This window comes from Pagrus pagrus (assembly GCF_965226575.1).
Source record: "Pagrus pagrus genome assembly, chromosome: 14".
In the NCBI taxonomy this organism is placed as follows: Eukaryota; Metazoa; Chordata; class Actinopteri; order Spariformes; family Sparidae; genus Pagrus; species Pagrus pagrus.
In genome coordinates this window covers 14,434,365-14,461,233 of record NC_140198.1, presented here as the reverse complement: position 1 = coordinate 14,461,233, position 26,869 = coordinate 14,434,365, and the positions used below count along the sequence as shown (strand labels likewise).

Here is a 26,869-nt window from a genome sequence, read left to right as displayed (position 1 = left end):
ATAGTCCTAGTTCCTAGGTTATGCTCATCGTCAGGATTATATTTTATTTAAGGTGTCAACTAGAAAATGTAAAAAAAAATAAAACATATTCTATTTCTCACCCTGTCCATTGCTGTAGTACTTCACCCTGGTAGAAGTGCTCGTCCCCTGTCCCAATGCTCCGTTTCAGTGCCCGCCTCTTTATGGCCCCCCTCCCGAAAAGCCTAGTCTGCTTTGATTGGTCAGCTCTCACAGGCCTGTGCAGGCCCTGCCTATCATGTTCCCACATCAGATCTGCTGGTGTTTTTGCAACCACGTCCGTGCTTAAGACATTGCGGAGGCCGTTGACTGTATCATTGTGCCATCACAACTTCACAGAAGCCCTGACGGCTCGTTTAAGGACACATTTTCAGAATACTGTCCACATCTCTCTGTGAATTGAGTGTTTGAGATGGCACAGATAGCATCTTTATAATGCAAAAAGACAGGAAATCTAACTTCTTGCAAAATGGGACCTTTAGTAAACGAATGGTCTCCTACCAATGACACGATCTCATTTTGAAATATGTACGAACTGCATATTCTTATATAAAACAGTTTCAGTCAAAGGGCCTCTTTACACATTATTTTAACGTAAGGACAGCAGATCAAGGCTGTGCTCCTGTGAAGAAGTCAGAGAGCTTTTTTTTATTGACCAAACATCATCTTTATCTTTATCATTGGTAAAGTCAGTCTAGTATTTTAAGCCAGTAGATGTTTGAATAGTATTGATTCAATACATATACATGACATGAATCCAAGGGAGCACAATTGGAAATTTAAAGGATAAAGTGCAGGATAGCGGTCCATGACATCACGATATTAAAAATGATTGTTCGCTGTTTGGAAAATAGTAATCCTGTTGTATTATAATGTCATCATGCCTCCTTGCCAGTACCTTCCATGATTCATGTCTTTTTTTTTTCTTTTTTTTTTTCTGGGGTTTCCATGTCGTTCCTGTTTTTCTTGTTACAACACAATGCATTGTGTGTCAGTCCCTTAAGGAGAGTCTTTTGTGCACTTACAAAAAGTGTGTTTCAAGGACTCAAAAGTTACACAGGAGAGCCCTTGTGTGCTTGCCAATTTTTATTTATTTATTTTTTGTTTTTCAGTGTGGGACTTCCCTGAGCTCTCAGCGATGTATCAAGAACATTCTACAAAATCTGTAATTTCTGTTGAGTAAGAGGTTGGACTTTGGGATTGGATGTAACCTGTAGAGTCACTGTTGGCTTCCTCTCCAGAAAGATGCACATTTATAGCACAAAAACAGACGTGAACATGAGATCTTTGAACACTGTCGTGTCATTGGAGTTTTCGCAGCTGTGGCAATGGCGAGAGGCGAGAGCATCCTCTGGCCATCGGCATCTGACCAACCTAGTTTCAAGCTAAAGCATCTTTAGATAAAACATTCACTATATTCTGGGCTAATGGTGTGACTGCTGAAATGGAGGATTGGAGTTTTTTTTTAATTACTGAGTGAAGATGTCAAGTCAGTGAAAAGGAAGGTTAAAATGACCCAGCACTGAGCCACGTCACGACCAAGGAGGAGAAAAACGGCTCGACCTGACCCATTCTCCGTGAGCAAAGTAAAGCTGGAGAAACGCCTGTGCAAATGCCATGGTAACCATCTTGTGTAACCTCCTTTGAACAATATCACATAACAGTCATCCATGAGATAAGCCAGGATAAGTGTCGTCCTGCCTTGTGAAGTCTGGGAAGAGTATCACACCAAACCCCATTAAAATATCTGGTAACTTAATGTGTCTTTTATTAGCGACACAGACGCGAGCCCATTAAAACGGGACACGTGACCTTTCCTGAAAGTTCCACCCTTCCGTTTCATCAGACATGATCCATTAAGCAGCCGTGACATTTAATTCTCTGAGATGTTTTTGGGCAGTGATACACAAACAGGAGCTGCCATATAAATATGTATTCTTAAAAAAAAGAAAAAAAAAAAGGGAGTGTATCGTGGAACTACGCTGATCATAATTCACCTTGCTTGTGACACTGCACATGCATTAGGCAGCTGGTGCTCTTTAGAAAAGGTGTGGGCAGTGTTGACATGAATTGGAAAAATATGCAGTATGAAATGTAGCCTGCGTGATGAATTGGGAAGGCAGCCCATTTATTATTAGATAAATGTCATAGTTTCTACATTTTCAAATGGGAACGTGATACCCAAGTCGTGTTGCAGTATGAAGTTGGCTATACTTTGTCAATCGCAAGAAAATTAATCACCAACTGTTTTGATAATCAATAAATCATTCCAGTATATATGATGTACAACATGAGCTGGTACCAGTTTCTTAAATGTAAAGAACTGCTGCTTTTCCGTCAGGATAGTAGATAAAGAGTCTCTGGGTTTTGGACTGTTGGGTCGAAAAAAGAAGCAATTTGAAGACGTCTTTGGTACCTGAGAAATCGATAATGAAAATAATTGTTAGTTGCAGCCCTATTTGGGATACAGATAGGAGCTAATATGTTATTCGGTGCTAAAGGAAATGTAAAAGAAGACATATTATGCTCATTTTCAGGTCCATATTTTTATTTTGGGTTACTCCTAGAATAGCTTTACACGCTTTAATGCTGACAAAAAAACAGCCACACATCAATTTTCTCATACTGTCCAGTGCTGCAGCACTGTATTCCCCCTCTGTCTGAAAGGTTTTAGCTCCTGTCTCTTTAAGGACCCCTTATCTCCTCTGATTGGTCAGCTCACACACGCCTGACCCAGAGCAGCTGTGCTAGATCAATTCTTACATGTCAAACTAGCCGCTAGCCATAAATTATGCTAATGTGTGACATGGTGATGTAGTGTGATGTCACAAAGTCACGGAATCAATGGCGGGAATACTGACGAGGCGTTTCAGGCACTTCAAGAGCATAGGAGAATAGCTTCTGTCTGCGTGAACTTTCAAAATATTTTACATGCACAAGAATGTATATAAAATGCTGAAGGAAAGGAAAAAGCAAAAAAAAAGGTCTCCTTTAATAAACGTGCCCCTCACCTACTCTTTTCTGTAGTGATGAAGTGAACTGTCATCCAGTGTTAAAAACACCAGTTTGTCCTTCTTGTCAGAGCATTCAATGCCTTATGGAAATTCAGTGTAACCAAAATAAAGTTGGAGACATAATAAGGGACCAAAAAACTGAGCCAAGGTTGACATGCATTGACCAAAAACAAAGAAGACACGGTGCGTCTAGGGCAGTCACAGGCTGTGTGAGTTGTCTGAATCATTATCAAGGCAAACCGAAAGGCGCTGCGGCTGGAAGTTAGATGTTAGACAACGTAATCCACAGACATTTGAAGACATAGCTATGATCTGAGGCAAACACTGACAAGCACTGAAATGAGTAATACTCTGAATAATACCGGGGCCTGAAAAGGCTTTTCAAATTCTACCTGACATAAAAAATGGTGGGCATTTTGTCTTCAATGAACATTTTTGAAAAAGCTCGTGTCACACCATCAGAAAGGTGCAGAGACAAGCATACAAATGCATTCACGTTATAGAATGATGGAACGGCACGCTGTTGTCCAAAGTAGAGAAATCCACTTCAGACCCACCGCCAGCTCTTCATAGAAGAGTTTTTAGTGGAGACCGTGCGCCAGTAGGTTATTTTTTTTAATACCATAAACATGGTAAGCTGCCTGCTAAAGAAATGGCACATCATTGAGAGGACCTATGGTGGTTGTGGATAATCAGACACTTAAACATGAAAAGCATGCTTTGACACATCACTGCAAATGGCAAACACCAGTAACCTTGAACTGGCAACACGTTTAAACATGAAAATGATAACCTTGTTTTGTTTTGGTTTAATTAAAATGTTTGGCGTTCCAAATAAAAACTATGTTCAGAACTTGACCTTTAATTAACTTAACATTAAAGTAAGTGTTTGGATGAAGCCATCTGCAAAAAAACAGGCATCCTGCAAGGCTCATCAGATATTTTTTACGCTGCTGAAGACAGTTTGTTTGCAAATGATTGCGTTCTGTTTTTATTTATGTTTTACAGTGTCCCAACTTTTTTGAATCAGAGTTGAAGTACGTCGTAGATGTTAAAACTTCTGATTATCCAAGACCTCTGGGGTAGTCGTCCAAACAGACCATTGTTGTCCACCCTGGTTAATTTGAAAACGCCAAATGTCTGTTCAAACAATCTGTGCTCCACTGCTCCCAACAGCTACAAAACAGGAAATACCACAGTAACAATGTTGTCAAAGGCCAAGACCTCTAGTTTGAAGTTTGGAGTAAAACTGAATGTTTCTCAGCAATGCAAAAGGTTGACCCGCAAGTTTCACACAACATTGCAGAGTCGGTAGGCTGGTGCAAGTGGTCGAAAAACGTGGAGCTAAATAAAATGTGGACCAGCAGCACTGACACAGATTAAAACTGATTTACCTGGTTCCATAACATCTTAAAAACAAGATCCATAAGTGACTGTTGTTATTAGCGTTAGACATCACAGTGCTAAAGTCAATAAAGAGTTACTGTCGGGGGGGAAAGCTCTTCAAGTTTCAGTGCTTGCTTTTCCACTGCCACTGAGCAAGCTAGCTGGGTTGCTAACAAGAAAATAAGGTCACACTTTATTCAGAAAGAAAAATATTTGTTACATCCGTCTCATAACTGTCTGCAAACCATTCCTCTCTGAGCAGTTTATTCACTAAAAGATGTGGTTAAATAAAAGCTAATTAGGTGTGATAGCTTCTTCCATTTTGGACTCACTTGCTCTCTGTTCCCCCGTGAAACATTTTGCCAAGATTGACGTTGACCTGGCGCGTAAATCCCCCAGTTGTGGGGATTTCCTTTGGAATGAACTTTGCTGTTTTAAATGCTGCTGTCACCGGGCCTGAAGAGCGGTCTCGTCTCATAAATAACAGCTGTTGCTTGCTTGAATACAATTTGAAATCTTGATTGGATGTTTGTTGTGCCTGCTGTATATGTAAATTGTATAGCAGTAACTCAATGCCCAGTGTAAATAAAACTCCATAGCGTTGTCAAGGTTTGGACTGTAGCCAACAAACCGTCAAATCACTTGAACTTGGCAAACATCAAGGTCATTTGTTGTGAAGTCTTTTATTACACAAAGCCGATTTGTAAGCGTGCTCATATGAGCACGACGACGGGTTGCATTTTGGACTACTGAGATCACTGCACTTTACAGTGCTCTTGCAAAATGTCAGGCAGTCCAGTCAGACACTTACATCAAACGATTCAACACGATCATTGCAAATAGATGTCCAGATGCACTCTTTAGAAAACGCTCTGCATTCGAAGGCACTCCGAGCAGAATGGGGGAGTCTGTGCGTATGACCTGTAACACAAGCAGTGACATGAATAATCATGAGAGTGAAAGTGTTAGCTTGACAGATTATCAAGACCACCTAATTACCTTGTTTAAAATCTGATAGGTGATAGTGGGAGTCAGCTGATACTGATCAGCTAATGACGTGCAGGAGCCCGGTGCCGTACCTGAGCCGACACGATGGTCCTCTCCGCTTAGATAAAAACAGGAATTTGTGTTTAAAGCACCCTGAACACACGGCGTAGCAATTAACATTCTGTCAATTTATTAACAATCCTTCTTTTGCTATTGTAATTTGGGCTCCTTTTATATTCAGCTGTCAGGTTAAATGAGGCTGCACAATGTCTAATTTTTGTATTAAGATTTCAGTGTCAGTTAGCGCTGATAAAATATTGCTGTCTACTTTTTATTGAAATATTTTACACAACATGTCATATTTGTCCTGTCAAATAGCCCATTTAAGGATTATTTAGTTAAAGACCAGAATAAAGATGATGAACTACAATACAAACATTGTGTGGAAGAAATCATAAATCTAATACAAAATTTAGCAAGCGACAAAGTGTTGTATGTTTTGTAAACTAGGTCTATTTTTAATGATTTATTCGTTTTAAAAGTCAGTACTCGCAGTGAAACCCAAATTACATTCTACATCTTTTCTACAGCTGACCTCAGAGCTGTACCTTTGGTGTACGGGAGACCTCTTAACACTTTTGGGCATACAAATCGTTTCGGCAGAATACATCACATACACAGCGAGTCTCAGTGCTCTACTTAAGCTAACTTACACATCAACAATCGAGCCGGCCCATCTGTCAAGGTACACTTTCCACTGAACGTGACAGTCCTCTTAAGGCAACATTTAAATTTCAGCAGCAGTTTTGTGTTGTGGCAGCTTGAATAGCAAATGGCAAAGTAAACTGTAAGTGTTTACTCAAATGAACGATGATCCAGAGTCAAAAATTCCCCCCAGTGTGAGACAATAAAGCGAGGCTTATGTTCCAGGACGTGTTGCTGAACTCTTCTGGCTAGAAAAACGAAGCCGGTCTTTCCCATGCCTGAACAGATGATCAGCGTGGAGCTGTAGGAAAAGCTGCATTTATTAGCCATTGTTTTGATTGTCTGTGGTCAAACACAGTGCACCTGCTGTCTCCCACACATACATGATTTTTAAGGTTTCTATTTGTGATTGATCCTGTACTCTACCCTGTAGTGGTGCGTTGAGATTCCTGAATAACAACGACAGCTCCTTCCTTATTCCGTATGTACAAATTCACATTGTATATTATTATATTATTTATTATGGCTGTAGACAAACTGTTATAAAATGGATTTGGATTTGTGTATTCAATTATGAATGCTCAAATGTAATAACACGTGATCTACTGTATGTGTTGCATCTCAAACAGTATTTCAGATTCTCCTGCCTGTTTTGCTGGCATACTTTCATTAATTATAGATGTTAAACATTCATGTTCATTCATGTTTCTCACTGTTAACACCCACAATCTTGCAATCATCCAATCACAATTCCCCAAGAAACCCGCGCAGTGTGAAACTAACCTGTGGAAAGTCTATTAGTGTCTCTCAGAGCTGCCAGTATTTTTGGTCAGTGGAGTGTTACCTCGGCATCCGATTGTGTTGAAAGGTCCGCGTTGCTAAGGCCGACGCTGCAAACCTGACTGACTACTGACCACTGACTGACCCACGGTACCGTGAGTACCCGGTGTATATATTGTAAATAATCCCTGTATTTGACCTGTGAATACAGACGCTGCTATTTCGGTTTTGATTTCCTGGTTTGATCTGTTTTGTGGGGATTCGTGGTAGAACCCGGAGTTTTGAGTTGCCTTTCTTTTTTGGTCGTAAACTGGATTGAACTGTTTTTGGATTGTGGGAAAACCGGACTCTGTATCAGATGGATTGAACTCTGAGACTGTGGGACAATCTATCACACCAAGTTGAATAATAAAACCATTGAAAGTGCGGTGCTGGTTTTTGGTGATATATTCCATTTGCTTCTATGTGCTATTTGCTTTATTGTTTTGTATGGCTTGACGGAGCTATTTTCTTTCTATGTTATAATTATTATTTGTCAGACGTGTCTCTGACTGGCACCCCACTTCATTTAAACGCGTCAAACCCGCCACAAACGTGGCAAGAAAAACAAGAAGAAAACAAGATTTTTGAAAAAATCTTGTTTTCTACAATGTTAGTACATGGAAACTACGCTTTGGTTAAGAACAAGACAAGATTGTAGTTGAGGCAAATAAACTGTGCTTACGGTACAGTTAGGGTTCGGCAACTGAAACTTTGTTGTCTTAAGATTTCATTGATTAATTTGGCAACACCTGTGGTTACCATGGTAACAGCAAGTGCAGTTTAATAATAGAGCAAAACACGCTTTGAAAAACAAGAGAAACTCAATGTAAGAGGGAATAGTTATAAACCATATTCAGACGAAGGCCGTTTTCCTCTGATGACACGCTCAAGGTGGGAAGCTCAAATGGTGTACTGCAGCGTTTCTCAATGGGGGGGTGACACCTACCCACATAACAATATGTTTGAAAGGGGGGTGTTGATGTGTTCTTGGGGGGCGTTTGCCAGTTTACACCAGAAATTCACAACGAGACTAATTGAAACTTGCACCTACTTGCAAGAATGTGGTCTGCAACATTAATAAAGCAGACCTGTTTACACCAATGAGACGAGACGAGACAGGACAAGACAAGACGAGACGCATCACTGTCGAGCTAGACGCCTCTTTACTTTCATGTTTCTGTCAGCTTTCTGCAGCACGGCTGCACGCTGCCTTCACGGGAACGGGTCGTCAGAGTATCATTTATAACATTTCACCAACACGGCCTTTACTGTGTCAACTCTGACATCCCAAGTATCGTATGGGATTGATTAGGGGGATAAGCATATCGTCCCGGCCATGCTACATTGTCACCCTCTCAACAATTAAGTTTTAAATATCTCAATTTCTCTTGTTTTTTCTAAAGGGTATCCCAATGTCAGGGGTTGTTTTCTTTGTCTGACCTGATGTTTATGGTATTCAGACTAAAGTGCAACAAGCCCAACAGTATGAAAAGAGAAAACAAATACACAAAAAACTTTATTAGCTTTTCTCGGGATCCCCTGTCGATACTGCAGGAGTGACTGCATTTACCCATATAGTGCTCCTCTGGTTTATTTTCAGAGAAAAAGGGTGGTGTTTCGCCAAAGAGCAAAAACACTATGCAGGTTATCCCAGCCTTTCAGAAAACATTTTAATTATTCATATGTTTGGATATGGACGGACTACTGTGCATTGCCACAGCAGTTAGGGATTCGGATGGCTGCCAGATACGTATAGGATAGTATAGGACACTTAAGGATATGCAATGAATCACAAAGAGAGACAGTAACGCTGGTGTAATCCTATCAAAAATAACTTCAAGCGCTGCAGTCCAGAGGCTAAAATTAAACACATTCAACTTTCCACATCCCCTCACGATTCTTTCAACCCAGTGAAGCTCAGTCATTGTACCTCTCAGCTCTCTCATGCATGATATCTTTTATGTTGGACAATTAAACATTTAATTTATTTTTTTAAAAAAGGAAAAAAAAGAAACGGCAGTGATACAGACTTTGCATGGAGGGAGTTAACAGTCTGAGTTACTTTGTGATTTACTTTAATTTTCCTGGCGTGGACCAACATCGCTATTTCCAGACAAAATGCGTCAGAAGATGATACCTGGGGAAGTGATATAAGTGTTACATACTCTCAGATGGCCCCGCAAACAATTGACTCTTATTTTGAGAACTTTCAACGCTGAACAAAGTTGTGTTTACATGTGGACTTTGCTTATTAAACATATGAATGCAACACGCAAAAGTCATCTGGATATACAATAAAATCATCCCAATGTGGATGTAATATGATCTTATTCATCCTTGTGCTGCTTGTAACACTATATTTGGCTTATGGACACTCACCTTTTATTCTATATTCATAAACTGTATTATATAAAACATGCTCCCTCCCACAGGTTGTTCATCATCTGCACCACATTACAAGCATTATCTGTGATGTAAACGTCTTATTATTCAGTGTAATCTGAAATGAAGCACTTTAGAGGATAAACCTGCCTTGAATTATGAATGGCCTTATTGATAATAGTTTGAGTAGGGAAATTATTATAGGGAGCAATCATAGGTGATGGTTCTCAAATGAACCAGCAAGCTTGTTTGTGCGGCCTGGACGACAATTTCAAGTAATTGTTAACTCTGTCAAGGAGGTTATATTTTTCACCCATGTTCACATTTATTTGGTGGGTTGGTTTGTCTGCAGGATTACACAAAACCTACTGAATGGATTTCAAAAATGAGGACGGGCCTTGGCCCATGAGAGACCTCATTTAAGTGGTGTGGATCCAAGGGATAGATTTTCCTCTCTTTCCTTAACATTGCGAGATACAGTAGGGCTTTTTTCGACTTTTTTGCTTATTTCTCATATAATAATCATAAATAATCATCAATAATAATGATTATTGGATCTTTTAAGGTAAAATCTGGCCTATTTAGGTGGCTGGTAGCTACAAATAAGTACAATTTGATGAGGATCCTAGATCATTTAGAACATATTTTACAAATTAAACCTTTAAGAAATGGGCGTACCTGATCGGCACCATTGAAAATACTTTGACGTTGCCTTTACCAGCACAAGGATTCTTTTTATAATTTAACTTCCACTGGTAGACTGAATTTACACTTAAAAAAAGTGGGATGTCTTTTGGAAAGTTCCTTTCTTTTGTTTAGCTCTGTAGCTACACCAAAGCAGTTCTTGAGCAGCTGATCGGCGGTTCTGTTGAAGTTGCTAGTTAGCATTAGCGTGAGCTTTTGGATAGCCAGCTAAACTAATAGAACTCTAACGTTATCTTAAATCTCACTGCACTTCTTCAGTACAGCCTTTATCTGCCCACACTGGTGCAGCATCCAGACTGCAGCTGCTCTTCCTCCTATCCCCCCACTGACTGCACACTTCTGTAGCAATGAGTGTTACTGTGTGAACGGGCTGTACGGTGTCACCCGTGTGCGCTCTTTCCTGCCTAGTATTTCTTTGTACTCGCATGATCTTATGTAAGAATGAAGCAGGTGTGGCTGACATGTGTCTCTCAGCCACTCACTCTCCTTGAAGCATATTGCACTTTCCACTGGGGATTGTGGGGATAACAGGTAACAAAACACCAAGCCGCAACACGCTTTGACAGCATCCAAATGTAAGTGGATGCCAATGATTTATTTATGCAAAAAAATGAAAACAACCGTAAAAAATAAAAAAAATCACATTTTGGAATACAATTTAACAGAACATTACAGGCTGGACTTGTTTTGATTACATGATAGGAACAATACAATGGTACGCCTGTTACTGTGACAACAGAGATCGCATTAACAGTTCAATTAAGCATACACACAGTTCAAATTAAAGTGATTTCACCCAGCAGGGGTGTGTTTGATTGGACTGGGGGCTGTTTACATCGAGAAGAATCTGGCGAAAGGAATTACTCAGAAATACCAATCAGTTTTAATGTACTTCTTTGTTGTCCTTTCTTTGACTTTATCTGAACATGTTGATAGAAGTGTCATTATTTACAATGTTAGCTGAAGGCATTCAATCCAAACATGCGGGCATCTTTTGTTACCTTTTTGTCATCCTTGAACGCGATCTCTCCGTATCGTGTCTGAACACGAGTGGGAGCAGCATTACGAGCTGAAATCAGGTTATTCTCACGTTACTCCTGTTGACATATGCAACTGTTAACATGACAGCTACAACAGCTAGATTAATGTCTTCATTAGTATAGAGGGCTATTAGTGCAGACATAAATATACATACTATCCTGCAGGCCTGTCAATTGCCCCTAAAATCAATGAAAATAGCTTAATTACATAACACAACGCTGGCAGAAGATGTGGTGGGATGAAATGGGTAATATTTTTACTGTAGTTTGATATTGATTTTGTTGCCTGGTAGTTTCTCTTTTCTATAAAACTTAACAAACTAGTTCTCCTGACATCCTTCCAAAAGATCGGTTGCTTATTAAATCCAATAAAGCCCTGCAGTGAATTAGACAATATAAGAGTTATAACAAAAGCAGGATAGAATACTGTACTTGTTCAGAGAAGTCAAGATTATTGCTTCCTAGAAACAGATATTTTCTTTTGCGACGGTGGCTTATAAAACCACAGTCAACAGCCAAGTTACGTCTCTTTTGCTGCTGCTGAAATTGAATTGGTTCGAAATGAGAATCGAGGGCAACTTGATTGCAGAAAGGCTGTTTACTGTGGTAAAAATGTACGGCAGAGTCACAAATTATTGGGACAGAGATGTGGTTTGATTCTACTCCAGCACATTAAATGTGAAATGAAACAATGGCTGTAAGTTAAAGTGCTGACTTTCAGCTTCAGGGACGGGGTTTCTCGTAGCCCCAATTGTAAAACAATGCAGCAGGACATTGATCCTAAACATGGAGAAAAGGAAACCAAGCGTTTTTGGCCTAACATTGGTTGGTCCTCAGTCCAACTGAACACCTGCTTAATACCAGACTGAAGGTGAAAGGCCCTGAAACAAGGATGATGTGAAGGTGCCTCTGAAAGTGCCATTTTACAATTTGCTCTCATGCTATTGTTCCCACACAGTAGGACTGAGGTCACTGATGGAAAAGTCCTAAATATGTCTTTTTAACTGAACCATGTTTTGTAACACTTGCATATACTTTAAGGATATCTCAGAAAATCGTTAAAGCAATCATTTAATATAATTTCCCATGCTTTGGTCTACATACTGTATGTAATATATTGTATTGGATTTCACAGCAGGTTTCATCTTCGGCTGCCAAGGTATCTTCACAAATCAGTGTGGTGGAGCTTTAAGAAAGGATTACAGGATGAACTTGACTTTCAGCAGACCACTTAACCACACATGTCACCTCTGCTACCTGCACCTACCCCTGCCATTGGTCTGTGCTGCTCCTTACCTTTAAGCCATCCTCTTGTCCTTCCTCATTTTGACCTCACACTCCTTTCATAAAGACGTAACATCTGTACACTTTGTCCTCCTGAATGTGATTACAAATCTTCTTTATTCTTGCTGTGAGTAGGTTGAGCTTACAACCACTAACAAAACATTGTATCTTAGTTTAAATTAAAAAAAAAAAATGTCCAGCAGATTCTGGGCTACTGTGTGGCAAATGAAGTGACGTATTGTTTGATGATTCATGTTGTATCATAACATAACAGAATACTATCAGCTATAATTAATTTGTCAACCCTGACAACAGTAAACCAGAATGTTAATTTGCAGCACAAAATACAGTAAATTGACTCAGCAGTGACAAATCTAACTAATCCTTTACATTTCAAGTCCTGTTAAAGTCTTAGGCTAGCTTATATATACTTTGCTCAACAGTGAGTTTGGGATATTTATCGCTCCAAGCAGGTTATTTTTTCCACCAGTGTCCATTTGTCTTTTTATTTGTTGGTTGGTTAGCTGGTTGGTCGGTTGGTTGGTTGGTTAGCTGGTTGGCTGGTTGGTTGGCTGGTTTGTTGGTTGGCTGGTTGGTCAGTTGGTTGGCTGGTTGGTTGGATGGTTGGTTGGTTGGTTGGTTGGTTGGTTAGCTGGGTGGTCGGTCGGTTGGTTGGTTGGTTAGCTGGTTGGCTGGTTGGTTGGCTGGTTGGTCAGTTGGTTGGCTGGCTGGTTGGTTGTCAGAAGGATTACACAAAAACTATTGAACAGATTTCCACAAAACTTGAATGGGGGATGGGCTTCAGTATAGACCCCATCAACTTTTGGTGCAGTTCTGGATAAAGGGAAGGATCCAGACATTTTTTCTTGATCTTGATGGAAAAATCAGGCAGATTTTGGTGGCTGGTATCGATGAGTGTGTACAAATGGGGACTGTTGGGCTTTGGCAGAGGTATGCACTCTACCATTCCAGTTTGCTCATGGCATTATTACAATATTTAAAGAGAGTTACTAACCTTGGATGGCACCAGTTTGGGTCATCGTGGGTTCCTTTTATGTGGTATAATTTCCTGTCATAGTTGTCTGGCACAATATCAACAAGATGGCTCCTTGAATGGCAGTTACACGACCTTGACACTTAAGTAAGTAAGTACTATTCAGTGAAACAGTGTTCCATTACTTTTATTTACTATAAATAGTTCTAATTTAAGATTATGCCAAACTAGTTGATAGGGTTTTTTTTATTGTGAATTTCACCTTTTTAAGTTTAATTATTTGGCTTTTACTGCTTACACCACATTTACATTTTTGCCATAATACCCCAAATATCCTCTCAAAATTGAATAAACTTAATAGATAATGTATGCAAGTAATTCTTAAGTTTTTTTCCCCAAAATTCTAACTCTTTTAAATTTAACCAAACCACCAATGGACACACAAAATTAGCATCACATCACTGACCCCTTATTAAATTATACGTGAGTTGTATTGTAACCTCCCCCTGTGGCTGTTATCTCTCCAACTTACTACATGTCCTATCTAGACGTCCTCCAAATAAAGGGAGAGGGGTTTGCTTGTCACTTGGATGCGGGCTGTCACAGCCGGTAATGAATTAGTCATTTGTGCACATTGCCGGCGAAATGTTCATAACACATCCACATCAAGAACACGAGACGCACATTGACAGAATATTACTTGGGAGTCCTTGGGCGAATGGGATACTTTGGCATGAACACTGAGCTGGGTATAGATGTTCAACAATGCACCAGTGTTTCTCCTTCATACTGGAGGCTACAGTATGATGTAAACTCGTGCGATATTGTGCAGCTCTGGCTTGGTGTCATCACTTTTCAATGAGCACATTTCAAAAGTAGGCTGCAGCAGCGTCTGGCCCGTGGCTACATTCAGACTTTTGGAATTTCCTGTCAGCCTGAGATCCTCCGGCTCTTTTGACTCTTTCTCAGTCTAAAGTCAAGAATAAAGCTGATTGCAGTTTTGCTGGGAGGGCTCAGCGTTGAACGTGCCTGCCTGAGGAACGTACGTTCGTTAATTCAATGTTATCCTGTAAATCTCCTTTTAAATTGCACCCCTCAAGACATGCTTTTATGTATTGTCTTCATCTTTGCAACCACCTTTTCTGTTTCCTCCATTTTATTTTTTTCTGATGATTATTATATGATTTTATTAATTCATTTATTTTGTTTTGTTACATTTAACAGTGCGTCAGTGAGACTGGGCAATCATGTCAAAATGGCTGGGCTGCCTTCTCTATTTAACTTAGTGGGCCATTTTATTCTTAAATTAGCTTTAAGCTTGAGGCAAAGCAGCTGTCAGACTGCTCCCTCAAACTGTGTGTATCGCCCACAGACACCTATACACACGCTCACACAGCTAGCATTTCACCTAGATCATCGCTAATTAGTGTGTCACCAGATTGCGCACACTACTTGGCTTCATTATGACGCATTCTCCTACTCATGACTACCAAACACAGTTCAGCACGCAGATAAATAAAAAGTAACATCCCCCTAGAGGCAGCAATGTTCATCTATACCAAATTCTCAGTGTCCGTCCAGTAACTGTCAAGATATCTTACTCCGTTTGTGTGCTGGTGAGGAGAGTCCTCAGATAAAAGGGTTTCCCATGTGATCTACAGGTGTAAAGTAACAAGAACAGTGGCGACCAACAGCAACATATTGATTTTCTGGTCCAGCAGTGACAGAGGGCCTTTTGTTTAACATCTCCCGATCGGCTCCTGCTGCCTGCTGTTTTATGATCCCTGCTGCTGCTGCTGCTTTAATAACCTGCATTGATGCCTCATTAAGGCCCCTTTAATTGACTTCTACTTGATAATTTGTGAACTTTCTCTAATCCTAACTTGTGTTTTCATGTTGTTAATTATGGGGGTGAATGCAGCGTAGTGAAGAAATATAATGACAATTAATTTGTTTTGACCTGTGTTTTGAATTGCGCTCAAGGCCTCTGCTGCTCAGTCAGGATCTGCCCAGCGAGCCGTTATCCCTTTTCATTAAGATGTTTGGCAGTAATTTCTTGGGTTAATTGCAATTATGAGAAGTGTCTTAACTTAAGTGACATTTTCTTTCGGAAAGTCCCAAAAGTCCCTATTTTTCTGGCTGTTGTGCGATGTGGATGGGGAAGCAGTGGCAGACGGAGCGGCCATGGTATCTGATTGAGCTGCTCTTTGAGTTGGAGAGCTTATGGTAAATAGAATAAATTGTGGGATGAAGCTCATGGCCTTCATCAGCAATAACAGCACAGTTTTTCTCTGCAATTGTGGGGTCCCCACGAACTCAACCCTGTGACAAGTACTTACAACCTAAAATGTTTATTTTCACAGACAATTTAAAGGTAGGAGTGGGCGGTATGATATGACACAAAATGTAATCACAGTTAGTTTTTTACTGTGACGGTATTATCACAGTATTACAAAAACTGATGGGATACTCCACTTGAAACACGATTCTACTCTCTTTACTCTAATAGCAATGCCATAAAGGTATTTTTCAGCCCAAAAACGACATAAATGACAGTTGGCTACATAGATAAGATAAGATAAGATAAGCCTTTATTGTCTCCCTTGGGAGAAATTTGTCTTGGGCATTCGAGAGAACGCAGGTGACGCAGCAGCACACAGTCTCTCCATATACACCCAATGTGCACGTATACATATACAATCAAAATTTGTGTGAACAGAACAATTTATTATGGTCCACGTGTCTCCGAACTCCAGATGGCTAGATTGCTCTGGCTATCACAATGTGAATAAGTTGTTTTTGTAAAAGGGACGGAAAAAAATGCTCTTTAGCTGATCTACACGTTTCTATTGTGTTTGATATTATCTGGTTAGCACAGTGAAATCACAGGAGTCGACTGCGGATGCTACTTTTACCACTGTTCTGATGCAACCTACTGGGTCGCTGATGCTAGCTAGCCAGCTGTCTGATAATATCATCCAGATGTGTTGTCTGTATGTCCCAAAACTGATTTTAAATGTGAATGTCCTTGTTCTGTTTAGTTGAAGCACCTAGTACTGACAGTCATAAATAATGCAGGTATTTTATTACTCTTGCTCAACCATTTTGCAGAAGTCCTGAAAATACTGTTTAATATTTCAAATGTTTTAGTTTTGCTGCATTGTGCTAAAAAAAAACTTAAATTATTATTATTTTTTAAAGAATCGCACCCAAGCTTAAAAGAAAAAGAAAAATAGATTTTATTTTTTAGTTCAAACCCAAACTAAAGTCTAAATCAACTGACTGAAGAACAGGCTCAACAGTTACCTGAGCAAAGAGGTTTACTAAGCGACTGTAAGCTTAGAAGTGATTCCTTTTTCACACAACATATAAAAACAGAGATACATGTTTGCGTGATGTCTGTATCCTCCCAAACTGCGTCATGAATGAGTTTGGCTAAAGTTCCTTATCGACCTGCCTGATTAATATGTTACAGACATTCTTATCAGCTTTAATGACACTGTCATTGAATCACTGAAGTCAGCAGTGATTTTTCATCGCCACAACTTAAAATAATCTATTACAAGAAAAAAATGTAGGGTGTAAGGTTCAACAGTGATCCTATTACAATAATCCTAATATGGTTTAAAGCTCGATTGACATAAAGTCTGCCGAATCTCTGCCTATTACCCTCCGCAGCCCTCCCCTTGTCTTCAGGGGCTTCGCCCTTCATTTAACGACATGTCACATAGTTAACATGTCACATTACATTTTTCTCTAATTAAAATGCACTTTTTCAATCAGTTGGAAAGTTAGTGATGTGGCAATCACCAAATAAATTCAAAAATTGTGAAATAAACTGATGACTGCACACGATGGCTTTTATTCGGGTTGACTAGTTGGGTACTGTAGGACTCAAATCTTTCCCCTCAGTTCCCTCAGCATCTTAAATGCATCAAATAGTTGTTGCAGATCACAAAGAAGTGGAACTGAATTTTCTAGTGGCGGCTTTTGAATTCTGATATCATGTTGCACTTTCCCTGGAGTGGCAGCCATTTCTTCCCTCATCTCCTATTCCTGTATCACCCAGCGCTCACTGGCAGTCTGTACATGGAGGCATTCTGGATAGCTTCAATGTCTAGTGTGAATAGAGGATGAGGCCCTTTGGCTGAGCCTACATATGCAGCCTGACGAATCTAATCTTAGCTGCAGCTCTTCTGTTAGCCTCGCACTTCATCACCACCACGACTTTTTCATCTTGCCTATAGTCCGTTAAAGGTTTAATGGAATATTAAGGCATCTAAACATCTCTTTTTAATCAAAAGCACATAATATGGTGTCGCTATACCTACTAAAAGAAACATTCCCTTAATCTTCAACCACATCTTCCTACAGCAGGTGTGGTTGCCCAGTTTTCATGGCATGATGCCTATGAGCAATACCTTATGTTTACATCATGCTGAGTTGTCATGTTGTAATATTGCCATGTCTCCTGTGGTGAGAGACATGGAATTTACCAAAACTACAGATTTTAACAGAACCAGTCTACTTTGTTAGCATATTCTACAGTAAGTGCTGTATCGTAGGCAACTGGACATGTTTCAGTTTCTTGCAGACGTTTCACCTCTCATCCAAGAGGCTTCACTCAGAGCTCACACGTGTCCTTAACGACTCTGTAAGGACACTCCCACACAGAGTTTAAAAGCCTGCAACTCCCCTCCAGTTAGTTAGAACTGAAGAAGCCTCTCGGATGAGAGGAGAAACGTCTTCAACAAACTGAAACAAGACCAGTTGACCACGATACCGCACTTAGAATTACCATGACCTGGATGACTGAGAACCTTCATCCACATCTAGTTAGCATACTCACTCTGTCATTTCAGTTATACAGTAACATACTCATTCTTTTATAGCAGTAGCTAACATTACCAGTCATAAGCTACTGGTCATACTAGGGAAGGCTGCCATCACAAAACTTCAGTGTAGTAAGCCATCTAAAGCTGCGTTTTTCTGCTAATGAACTTTTTTTATTCATAAGAGGAAGAATACTGTATCTCTTACATACTACTGCTTCTAAGGCCTCAAAACTGTTAAGTTGTTTGTCAGCAACAAAACCAATAAAGCAGCCAAATATGCAACTGTATGTTATCCAAGGCCTTCAGGTAGTTCTCCCAACCACCAACAGTAGAAGGCAATAGATTGATCAGATAATTCAGTTTATGGTGTTCCCACGCCAGTTATCTCCCCAGGATCTCTTAGAAAAGTGAAGACACCTGTAGTGAACTGCACTCACAGACACTGGTTCAATGAAATACATATCCAGAGGTTAAGTCCATAGTTCATGCATGTTTTCGTGGAGCTAGGAATACTGGTGCATTTGCAGTCAGTCATTACATACAAAGTCTTAATGCCACTATTGATGTCTCTTGCCAAAGGGAGTTATCTTCCCATCAGATATCAATGCTTGGAGACAATGGATTATCTAGACACTGTTGGTTGCTGGAGAATACAGGATACAGCCAACAGAGCTTTGTTTTATTTTATAATTGAAGGGTCCCTTTCTCTCCGCACAGTGACAGTAGATAGCAGATGCCCAAGTTTAGTCTGAAACTCGGCACTCTGTTTCTGGCTTGCTAAGCTGCTTGTCATCCACAGATGTTGACTAGCAGAGGAGAGCAGCTTGACAGCAGTAGTAGCGCATGTAGTTTTAACACACTAAGTGGAAACAAAGCAATATGCAGTCCCAAGGCAAACATTCCCCACAACACCACCATCCTGCGAAAGTTTTCACAAACCACTCTGACCATTTCATTTTAAACTAACACATAAAAGTGTCCCACTGGCGGGGCGACATTACCTCCTCAAACAGCTTCGGCTGATGAAACTACCTATTATATAGAAGAGGACAGAAGAACAGCTGAAATCAGCCTACTGCTTTGTGTGTCAATTTGTCCCATTTTTATGCGTGGAAGCTCAATGCCGTTTCAGCTCACGGATGGTTGACGTGAACAGATGTTGGGGATGTTAAGGTACCACCACTTGCAAGCCACATGTGAAAGGTTGAGAGCAGACCGATTTGTGAGTCTCGCATGCAACATCTGACGCCTCATTGGGTTTTTGCGCTTGTGTGTACATCATTGCAATGCTAGTGCGTGCAAGGAAGCGAGCAGTACAATCTGACAGACACTTAACCCACACCTACGGTATGATATACCAGCCAGTAAGGACATACGGTTCTATTGTGCACGTCCCTGGGATTACTGTGCATGTCGAAGGCGCTCAGATCTTGGCCTCGTGCTGTATGTTCAGTCAGATTTACCGACAGGACACAAGCACAGACGGCTGTTTTAAAATCAAAAGTGTTATGTAACCATAGCAAGCGTAAGCAGTGGGCTATGTACTGTATACAGTATACTGTATATTTATTGATGTGTGTGTGGTTGTGTTTGTATCATTTTCAGTCTTCCTCTTGATCTTACTATCGATTATGTGTAATATGTAGCTACAAGATCAATACCACTCTCTTATCCATCTAATAAATATGACGCCACAGCTAGCAGCCTGTTAGTCGAGTTTAAAAACTTTAAACCAGTTATAATGGCTCTGTATGTCCAAGGCAAAGAAGAACTGCTCAACATGTTGTATGTTGTTAGTTTAACAAAATGGAAGCGTAAGAACAAAAAATGTGCGGTTTTACGCGGAGATATAGCACTGCCAAGAAAAATCCCTGTACAGATTAAACAAAAAAGGTGAATTGATGAGCTTTACAGGTGCTGGTGGCTGGATTTTGTTACCTTTTAAGAGAGTTAAGCAAGGTGTTTCTCCCTTTTTTCCACTATTTATGCTAAATTAGGCTAACCGTGTCCTGGATGTAGCTTTATATTAACCACACAGACGTTAGAGTGATATTTATCATCTAAGTTTTCAAACCACTACGACTTAGGCCAGCACAATATGTCGCTTTAGCATCGACACTGCAATGTGCACATGCTTAACAGTCACATCTCAGGACGTGCAATGTAAAGTAAGGCACGTGATAAACATGAACTACCTACTGCGACATCATGTGCATAGCCTCTATTGAGTTATCTTGTGAATAGTTTTGTATTTTTTTTTTATTGCAATGTATATTTCAGATAACCAAATATCACAATGTCAGTTTTTTTTCCTAGAACATAGCCCTGATACTATTACACCATACTAAGCACATGCCTGGCTCAGTAAAGGTTAAGCAAGAATTAGATGAACAATTTATCTCATATTCCAAATAAGCTAGTGGCTTCTCTAAGTCATGCAAATGTACCCACTCACAAGTCTTTCACAGCAATGTGTAGAGTCATGAATTGTGTATAATTCACATTAATCTTTTTTCTTAGTTGGGTTTTCAGCCTCGAGCGGTATGCACACTAACTTTTTTGATGACGATTCAGGGTGTCCTCACACATCCTCCCTCCTCCTCAGAATGAGTAGAGGTGTCGTAAGATGGAGTCACTCAGAGGGCTTTAATGAACTGAATATTTTTCCAGGCAACTGGTTCCTGTTTTGTCCTCAAGAAGCCACTCACATCACTAACTTTGAACATCCTGTAATGTTGCACGCCATCTTTCCGCTGTATTTTCCTTGTCATCCCTTGCGTCTGCCGACTGGCAGTGGTGTGTGGATATTGCAGGGCTGAGGGTGGAGGGTTGAGGCGGCATTCAACCAACAGTTAGCGCCACATAAAGCCTTTATCACACCTAAACGGCTCCGTCTCCCAAAGCCAGAGTCAGATAAGCACTGCCCATTCATCTGTAATGATGTGGAAGCAGGAACCAACTGAAGTGAGTTGAGAGGGAAAGGCTAACTCTGACACAGTGTGGATGGCTGAAAGGGTTGCGCTTGCCATCAGGGTTTTTGCTCGTTCTCAGAGTGATGTCTGAACATGCTTTTATTGGTTTTGTGTTCTCTGTGGATTCAAGTCGATTATAAGTCAAGTGTTGTTTTACACTTCAAAATATTGTAATTATCTGCAAGATGAAAATAGGAAGCAGGGGCCACATTACACCGTGATCATTGATACAGCTTCCCTCTGGACTGCAAATTAAGTTTTTGCAACCAGTCTGAATATTTTAAGATAATAATCTGCCTTCACAAGCTCATTGTGAGCTTCTATTCCCAGGTTCAGACCAGTTCTTCCTAGTCGGAGACATGAGGCAGATTCAAATGTAACCTTTTGCTCTTGCCACAGTTTGCACCCCAGTGTGCCCCATGGTGATGTGATCACAAGTTTACAACTAAATACAGCTGTGTGTTTGCACCCAAAATCCATTAGGGAGGCATCACACAAGCTGCTCTTGCAGATGTGATGTACATGGTTGTTTGCCTATTCAGCGAGGATGTGATGCGTGACCAAAGTTGGATTTCAGAAATATTTCAGTTGTAAAATATACTGATTTTAGACAGGAACCGCAGGAAACCAGGAGTTTAACCAGACCGGCCAATTGCAAGCCACTTACAACGAACAGTGGTGATAAAATGCAGCCTAAAAATGTCACTTAAATTGTGTGTCAAGATTGATAATGCGGTCAAACGGCATTACAATGGTACAATGAAGATTTGTACCTCTCATTTTAGACACCATTTCTGCTACTTTATCTGCAGAAGTGAAACCTGTGAAATGAAAAATAGTCGATTGAACTGTTAGAGGTAAGTCTCGGTATCGTCTATTAGACTGTAGAACATGTTTAATTGCAACAGTTAAATCTGGAGGAAAGCGTGACAAAGTTTTATTAAATTCAAATCGGACAAGGCTTCCATAAGACTGAGAGACTATAGCGACACTGGTGGCTCTGTGAAGATGTACGTAGGCACAGGAAATGTCATCACACTAGCATGCTCATATTGACAATGCTGACATGCTGATGTTTCGCAGGTATAATGTTAACCATGTTCATAAACTAAGATTAGTGTGTGCGCATGCTAAAATGTGCTAATCGCCAATAAACATAAAGTACAGACTGACTATTAGAGTACAACATGTGTTGAGACATTGTCTGACTACAATATACAGGACATTAGGTGACCACATAATGGAGGCGTGATCCTGTGGCCCATCAATAACACTGACGATGTCCTCAATATTTATCATTACTGTGTCATCTGCTGTGAAACAAGAATGCATTACATCATGTTAACTTTAGGGCTCAGTCACTGTGTGAAATATTTTCAATAATTTACAAATATAAGTATTCAGTCATTACGAGATTCACATAAACAAAACCATGTGGGTGAATTCCTCTGCGGCCCGCAGGATGAGTTTTGTATTCCTAAATTAATTAATTATTGGCTCTGTGCATGAAGTCTGCATAGTTAGAGTTGGGCAATATATCAATACTATATTGTTATCGTCATATAAGACTATATATGGTCTTTGGATATCATTACCAATTGAGACCAATTGTCTTCTACAGTATTGTTGCAATATTCAGATTGAGGTATTTGGTCAAAACTATCATGACATTTGATTTTGTCATCCGGTCCTAGCATGTATTAAGTGCTTTTGAGGAGATCCAATTTATATTGTGATAAAGAATAAATTATTGCTATATTATATTAAGGCCATTATCATAGCCCTAGTTTTGGGGTATTTTAATTATTAGTGATGCTGTGTCACAACACAATTAGATTTTAGTGAATTAATTTCACCTTAAGTAGGTGAAGTATCATTGACATCAAAGTAGATATGGGACGATATGAAAATTGAACGTCACCATTATCCTGTCCAACATAATTGCAATTCACAACACTATCCTGATAATCATCAAAATATTCTGAAAACTTTGAAATAAAAACTAAAACTCAACTTTAATCTTATATTTTGTCAGGAAACAAATATTTGTGTTACACCAAATATAGAGCAAATTATTTTTTTAGCAATAAACAAACAATTAAAGAAATAAGTAATCATAAATCGTAAGGTCCTCCTGCACAAATGACGGATAAATAAATGATGGTAAACCTCATCTCCCTGTTACACACATCCAACTTATCTTGTTTTGTGGGGAATACAATGTTCAAGCCACGCCTTCAGCCATGGTGACAGGCTTAGGCAATGCGATTATCTCAATTCACGATCATCCCGGTAATGAAAATTCACCACAATCGGCAGTTGTTTTTGATTGCAATCCGCAATAAAATCTTTTATCGTCCCTTCCCTATCTTTAAGACCACTAAATCAAATGACATTACAGATATACTAGCCCTTGGAGTCTGTAGTAGCGGGGGAATAGCAAACTTTTGCCATGGCTTAATATAAATGTACCACAAAGGAGTCATCTGCAGTCAAGTGTCATTATTCCAGAAATCTCATCTTAGGTTAAATCGTCTCCTCCATGTTGTCCTCTCGTGCCTTTTTAAACACGCTGACAGGGCTTTAATACCACACTGATTCACACACACTGACTCAAACCTGTCCTTGTCTTCCAGGTGTAATTGGCTTCCTGACTGCAGCTCTGGACCCATCAGGAGTTCCGAGGCGGACGACGGATGAGACCACAGAGTCTACCTGAGAATGCTACCTGTCCCTCACCATGTCACCCTAGGAAAACTGTTGCTCTGTCCCTGTCCACAGATCCTCTTTTTGCCTTTGTTATCTCCCATAACCCACTGAGTTTGTGATCCTTCTCTACACCGAGCTGAAGTCCTACTCATATGACTAAAACAGCTTTTATTTTGGACATGTTGTTTTTTCCTCTTAATGCTGCCAGCCACCAAGGCTATGGTGGAAAGCACCGTTATACGTCTCAGCAGGTTGCTAATCACTGTCTGCTGTGGCTCTTGGGACTAGTGCTACACCTGACCCTGTCCACATGTCAACGGGTTGACCTGAAACACCCCATAGTATCCACAGGCTATGGAAAGGTCCGTGGTATTAGGAGGGATCTCAACAATGAGATCTTGGGCCCCGTGGAACAGTACTTAGGCGTGCCATATGCCACCGCACCTATCGGCGAGCGCCGCTTTCAGCCTCCCGAAGCTCCAGGCTCCTGGCAAGAGATTCGCAATGCCACCCAGTTTGCCCCAGTGTGTCCCCAGAATGTGCACGGGGTGCTACCTGAGATCATGCTACCAGTGTGGTTCACAGACAACCTGGATGCTGCAGCGACTTATGTTCAGAACCAGAGTGAGGACTGCCTTTACCTCAACATCTATGTGCCCACTGAAGATGGTAAGTGAGACAAAACTCTCATACTAGATTAAGGAGGAGATTAACCTAGTCTGGGTCCTTTAAACTGCTCTGTGCATTTAAGAGGAAAAGGTCAACGTTAGAGTCAAGTCCCAGGTCTGCCTCTTGGCATCAAACTGACGAAAAAGATTAGTTTATGTCGCAAATGTTTGAGTGTAAGTACAGTAAGAACAGTCAAATTATTTTCAGATTTGTGTCAGTATTCCACTATTCATGGAGAAATTGGTCAGGATTATGCTTCGAGACAGGAGAGCTCTTAACTTGAGCCAAAAGGTGTGGTTGAGATTACAAAAGAATATATTCTCTGATGCACGTCCTGCACAATGTCCTGCCTCTTCTCCTCTCTCCTGGATTATTATCATTCTCAATTATTATTGGTTATTAAGTCATATCGTTTTCTAGATCATCATTCTCAATTATCGTCACATAAAATCTTTCCTGTTCTAACTTTTATTCCTTATATTTGATTAGTTTTAACATTTTATCGCATTTTCAAATTTCATATACGTAGAACATGTTCTTCTAACTAGCTGCTTTCTATTCCAAGTAATGACACTGTGACATGCAACCTATCCACTGGACTGACACAGCATTACTCCTTCATTATACTAATTGTGTTAGTTTACTAACATTAACTTTTTGCATGAGCAATGCAGAGGAAGTCTCTGAGTGATATTCCCCTTTAAATGCCCTCGTTGCTATCTAGAAAAAGCCTCTATAACAACAAGCTAGCATGGGCAATGCTAACATAACTTGTTTCATGGACATAGATGGAGAAACAAACTAAAGAAACACTGGTAACACTGCTGCCATCCATTACATTTAAGGATACTTTCGATATAAATATTCCAGTTTCTATTACTCAAATTCTGTGAGTCGAATATCATCAAAAGTCTTCCACCAAGTCTGTTCAAAATATTTACAGATATGTCAGACAATGAAGAGGATGAAGGTAAATAGCAAAAAAAGGTGAAAAGTTATTTTCACTTATCAGTTCCTGCTAAAATCTATCAATTGTGATAAGACTCATCAAGCCAACAGGCAGTTTGTGTAGTTTAGACATGCACAATAGGGCTTTTTTCAGCCGATACAATACAAGATGATTACCTGCTTCTCATGGCCGATATCAACAAGATAACCAATATTGTCACAGTTTTGTATTTTTAAAAAACATTCCTGCACACCTGATGGTAAGAAAGGCTAAGATGTCGTGAGTAAAGATGATGATGATGTAATGTTCCACAGCTCTAATTAAATTTGTTGTGTTAAAACTCTGAGACTTTTTCCTTCCTCTCTGAACCGTCGCAGAACATATCACATTCATGCAAAAATGGACCCAAACACAATGCACACACAAAAGCAGGCAGGTAAAGGTACAAAAAGCAAGCTTTAATGCCTATAAGCAAAGTCACAATCCAAAATCCAAGCAACAAAAGGTCAGGCAAAGGAAAAAAACAACGTAATACAAAAACTAAGGACAAACCAGAAAACCACGAGGAACAAATCAGGAACACAGGGAACACACAAGGACCAGGGAACGGGCACAAAGAATGAGGGAACAACACAGGCTGAAATATGAACTAAACTGATGAGGGTAAGAGGTGCAGGTGGACAGACACAGGGAATAGGGCACTGCTGACGAGACTGATGTGAGACAGGCGTGGGGGACAATCAGACTGGGGAAACACACAGGAACGAAACCGAACACTGGGAACACAGGTGAGCAAGAAGTAGAAAGTGACAACAAGACACATGAGGATATAAACAAAACAGGCAATAACCAACCAAAAATCAAGACCGTGTATTACAAGTTGCAATTGTTTTGTCTTCCTCTGAAACTATAAGAAATGTACACACAGACAACAAAATGGCTGGTGAGCACAGGTTTTTGCGCACGTTCTAGTTTTCTTCCTCTTCACTGTGTTTAATGGTGGATCGCAGACCAGCTTTAAAGGTGCGTCTGTATTGATGCGCATGTTAAATCAACAAAAGCAATTTGGCATTATCAGCTCTATTTATCGGCCATAATTTCATTTGACACTGGTAACCAATAAAATAAACTTCCCATTGTCGGAGTGATAAATTATTATCCCATTATATATTTTGCATGCCTTGCGTGGTCTTATAAGGTCAGCCGGCAGTAAATGTGCAAGACCCTTAGCTGTTGTGTTAGTTGGACTCATCAGTCATGTGACCACTGGAGAGGATATGATAAAAGCCTGGTTTACTTTTGATTGTTAACAAGTGACATTTTTATCATTTCAATTAACTGAAGGACTAACATTCAAATTGTAATGCATTGTATTATTATCAAATGGAACTGATCAAC

The 26,869-nt window shown here is 40.0% G+C and overlaps 1 protein-coding gene across 2 annotated transcripts in view; it reads left to right on the top strand.

Moving 5' to 3' along the window:
- The window catches only part of nlgn2b (neuroligin 2b), a 65,051-nt gene that overhangs the window by 3,526 nt on the left and 34,656 nt on the right, over positions 1–26,869 (top strand). For both annotated transcript variants that reach the window (XM_084373911.1, XM_084373910.1), the window contains exon 2: positions 23,781–24,522. In XM_084373911.1, the coding sequence (XP_084230037.1) occupies positions 24,006–24,522 (517 nt within the window). In that variant the 5' untranslated portion in view covers positions 23,781–24,005. The remainder of the gene's footprint in view (positions 1–23,780; positions 24,523–26,869) is intronic.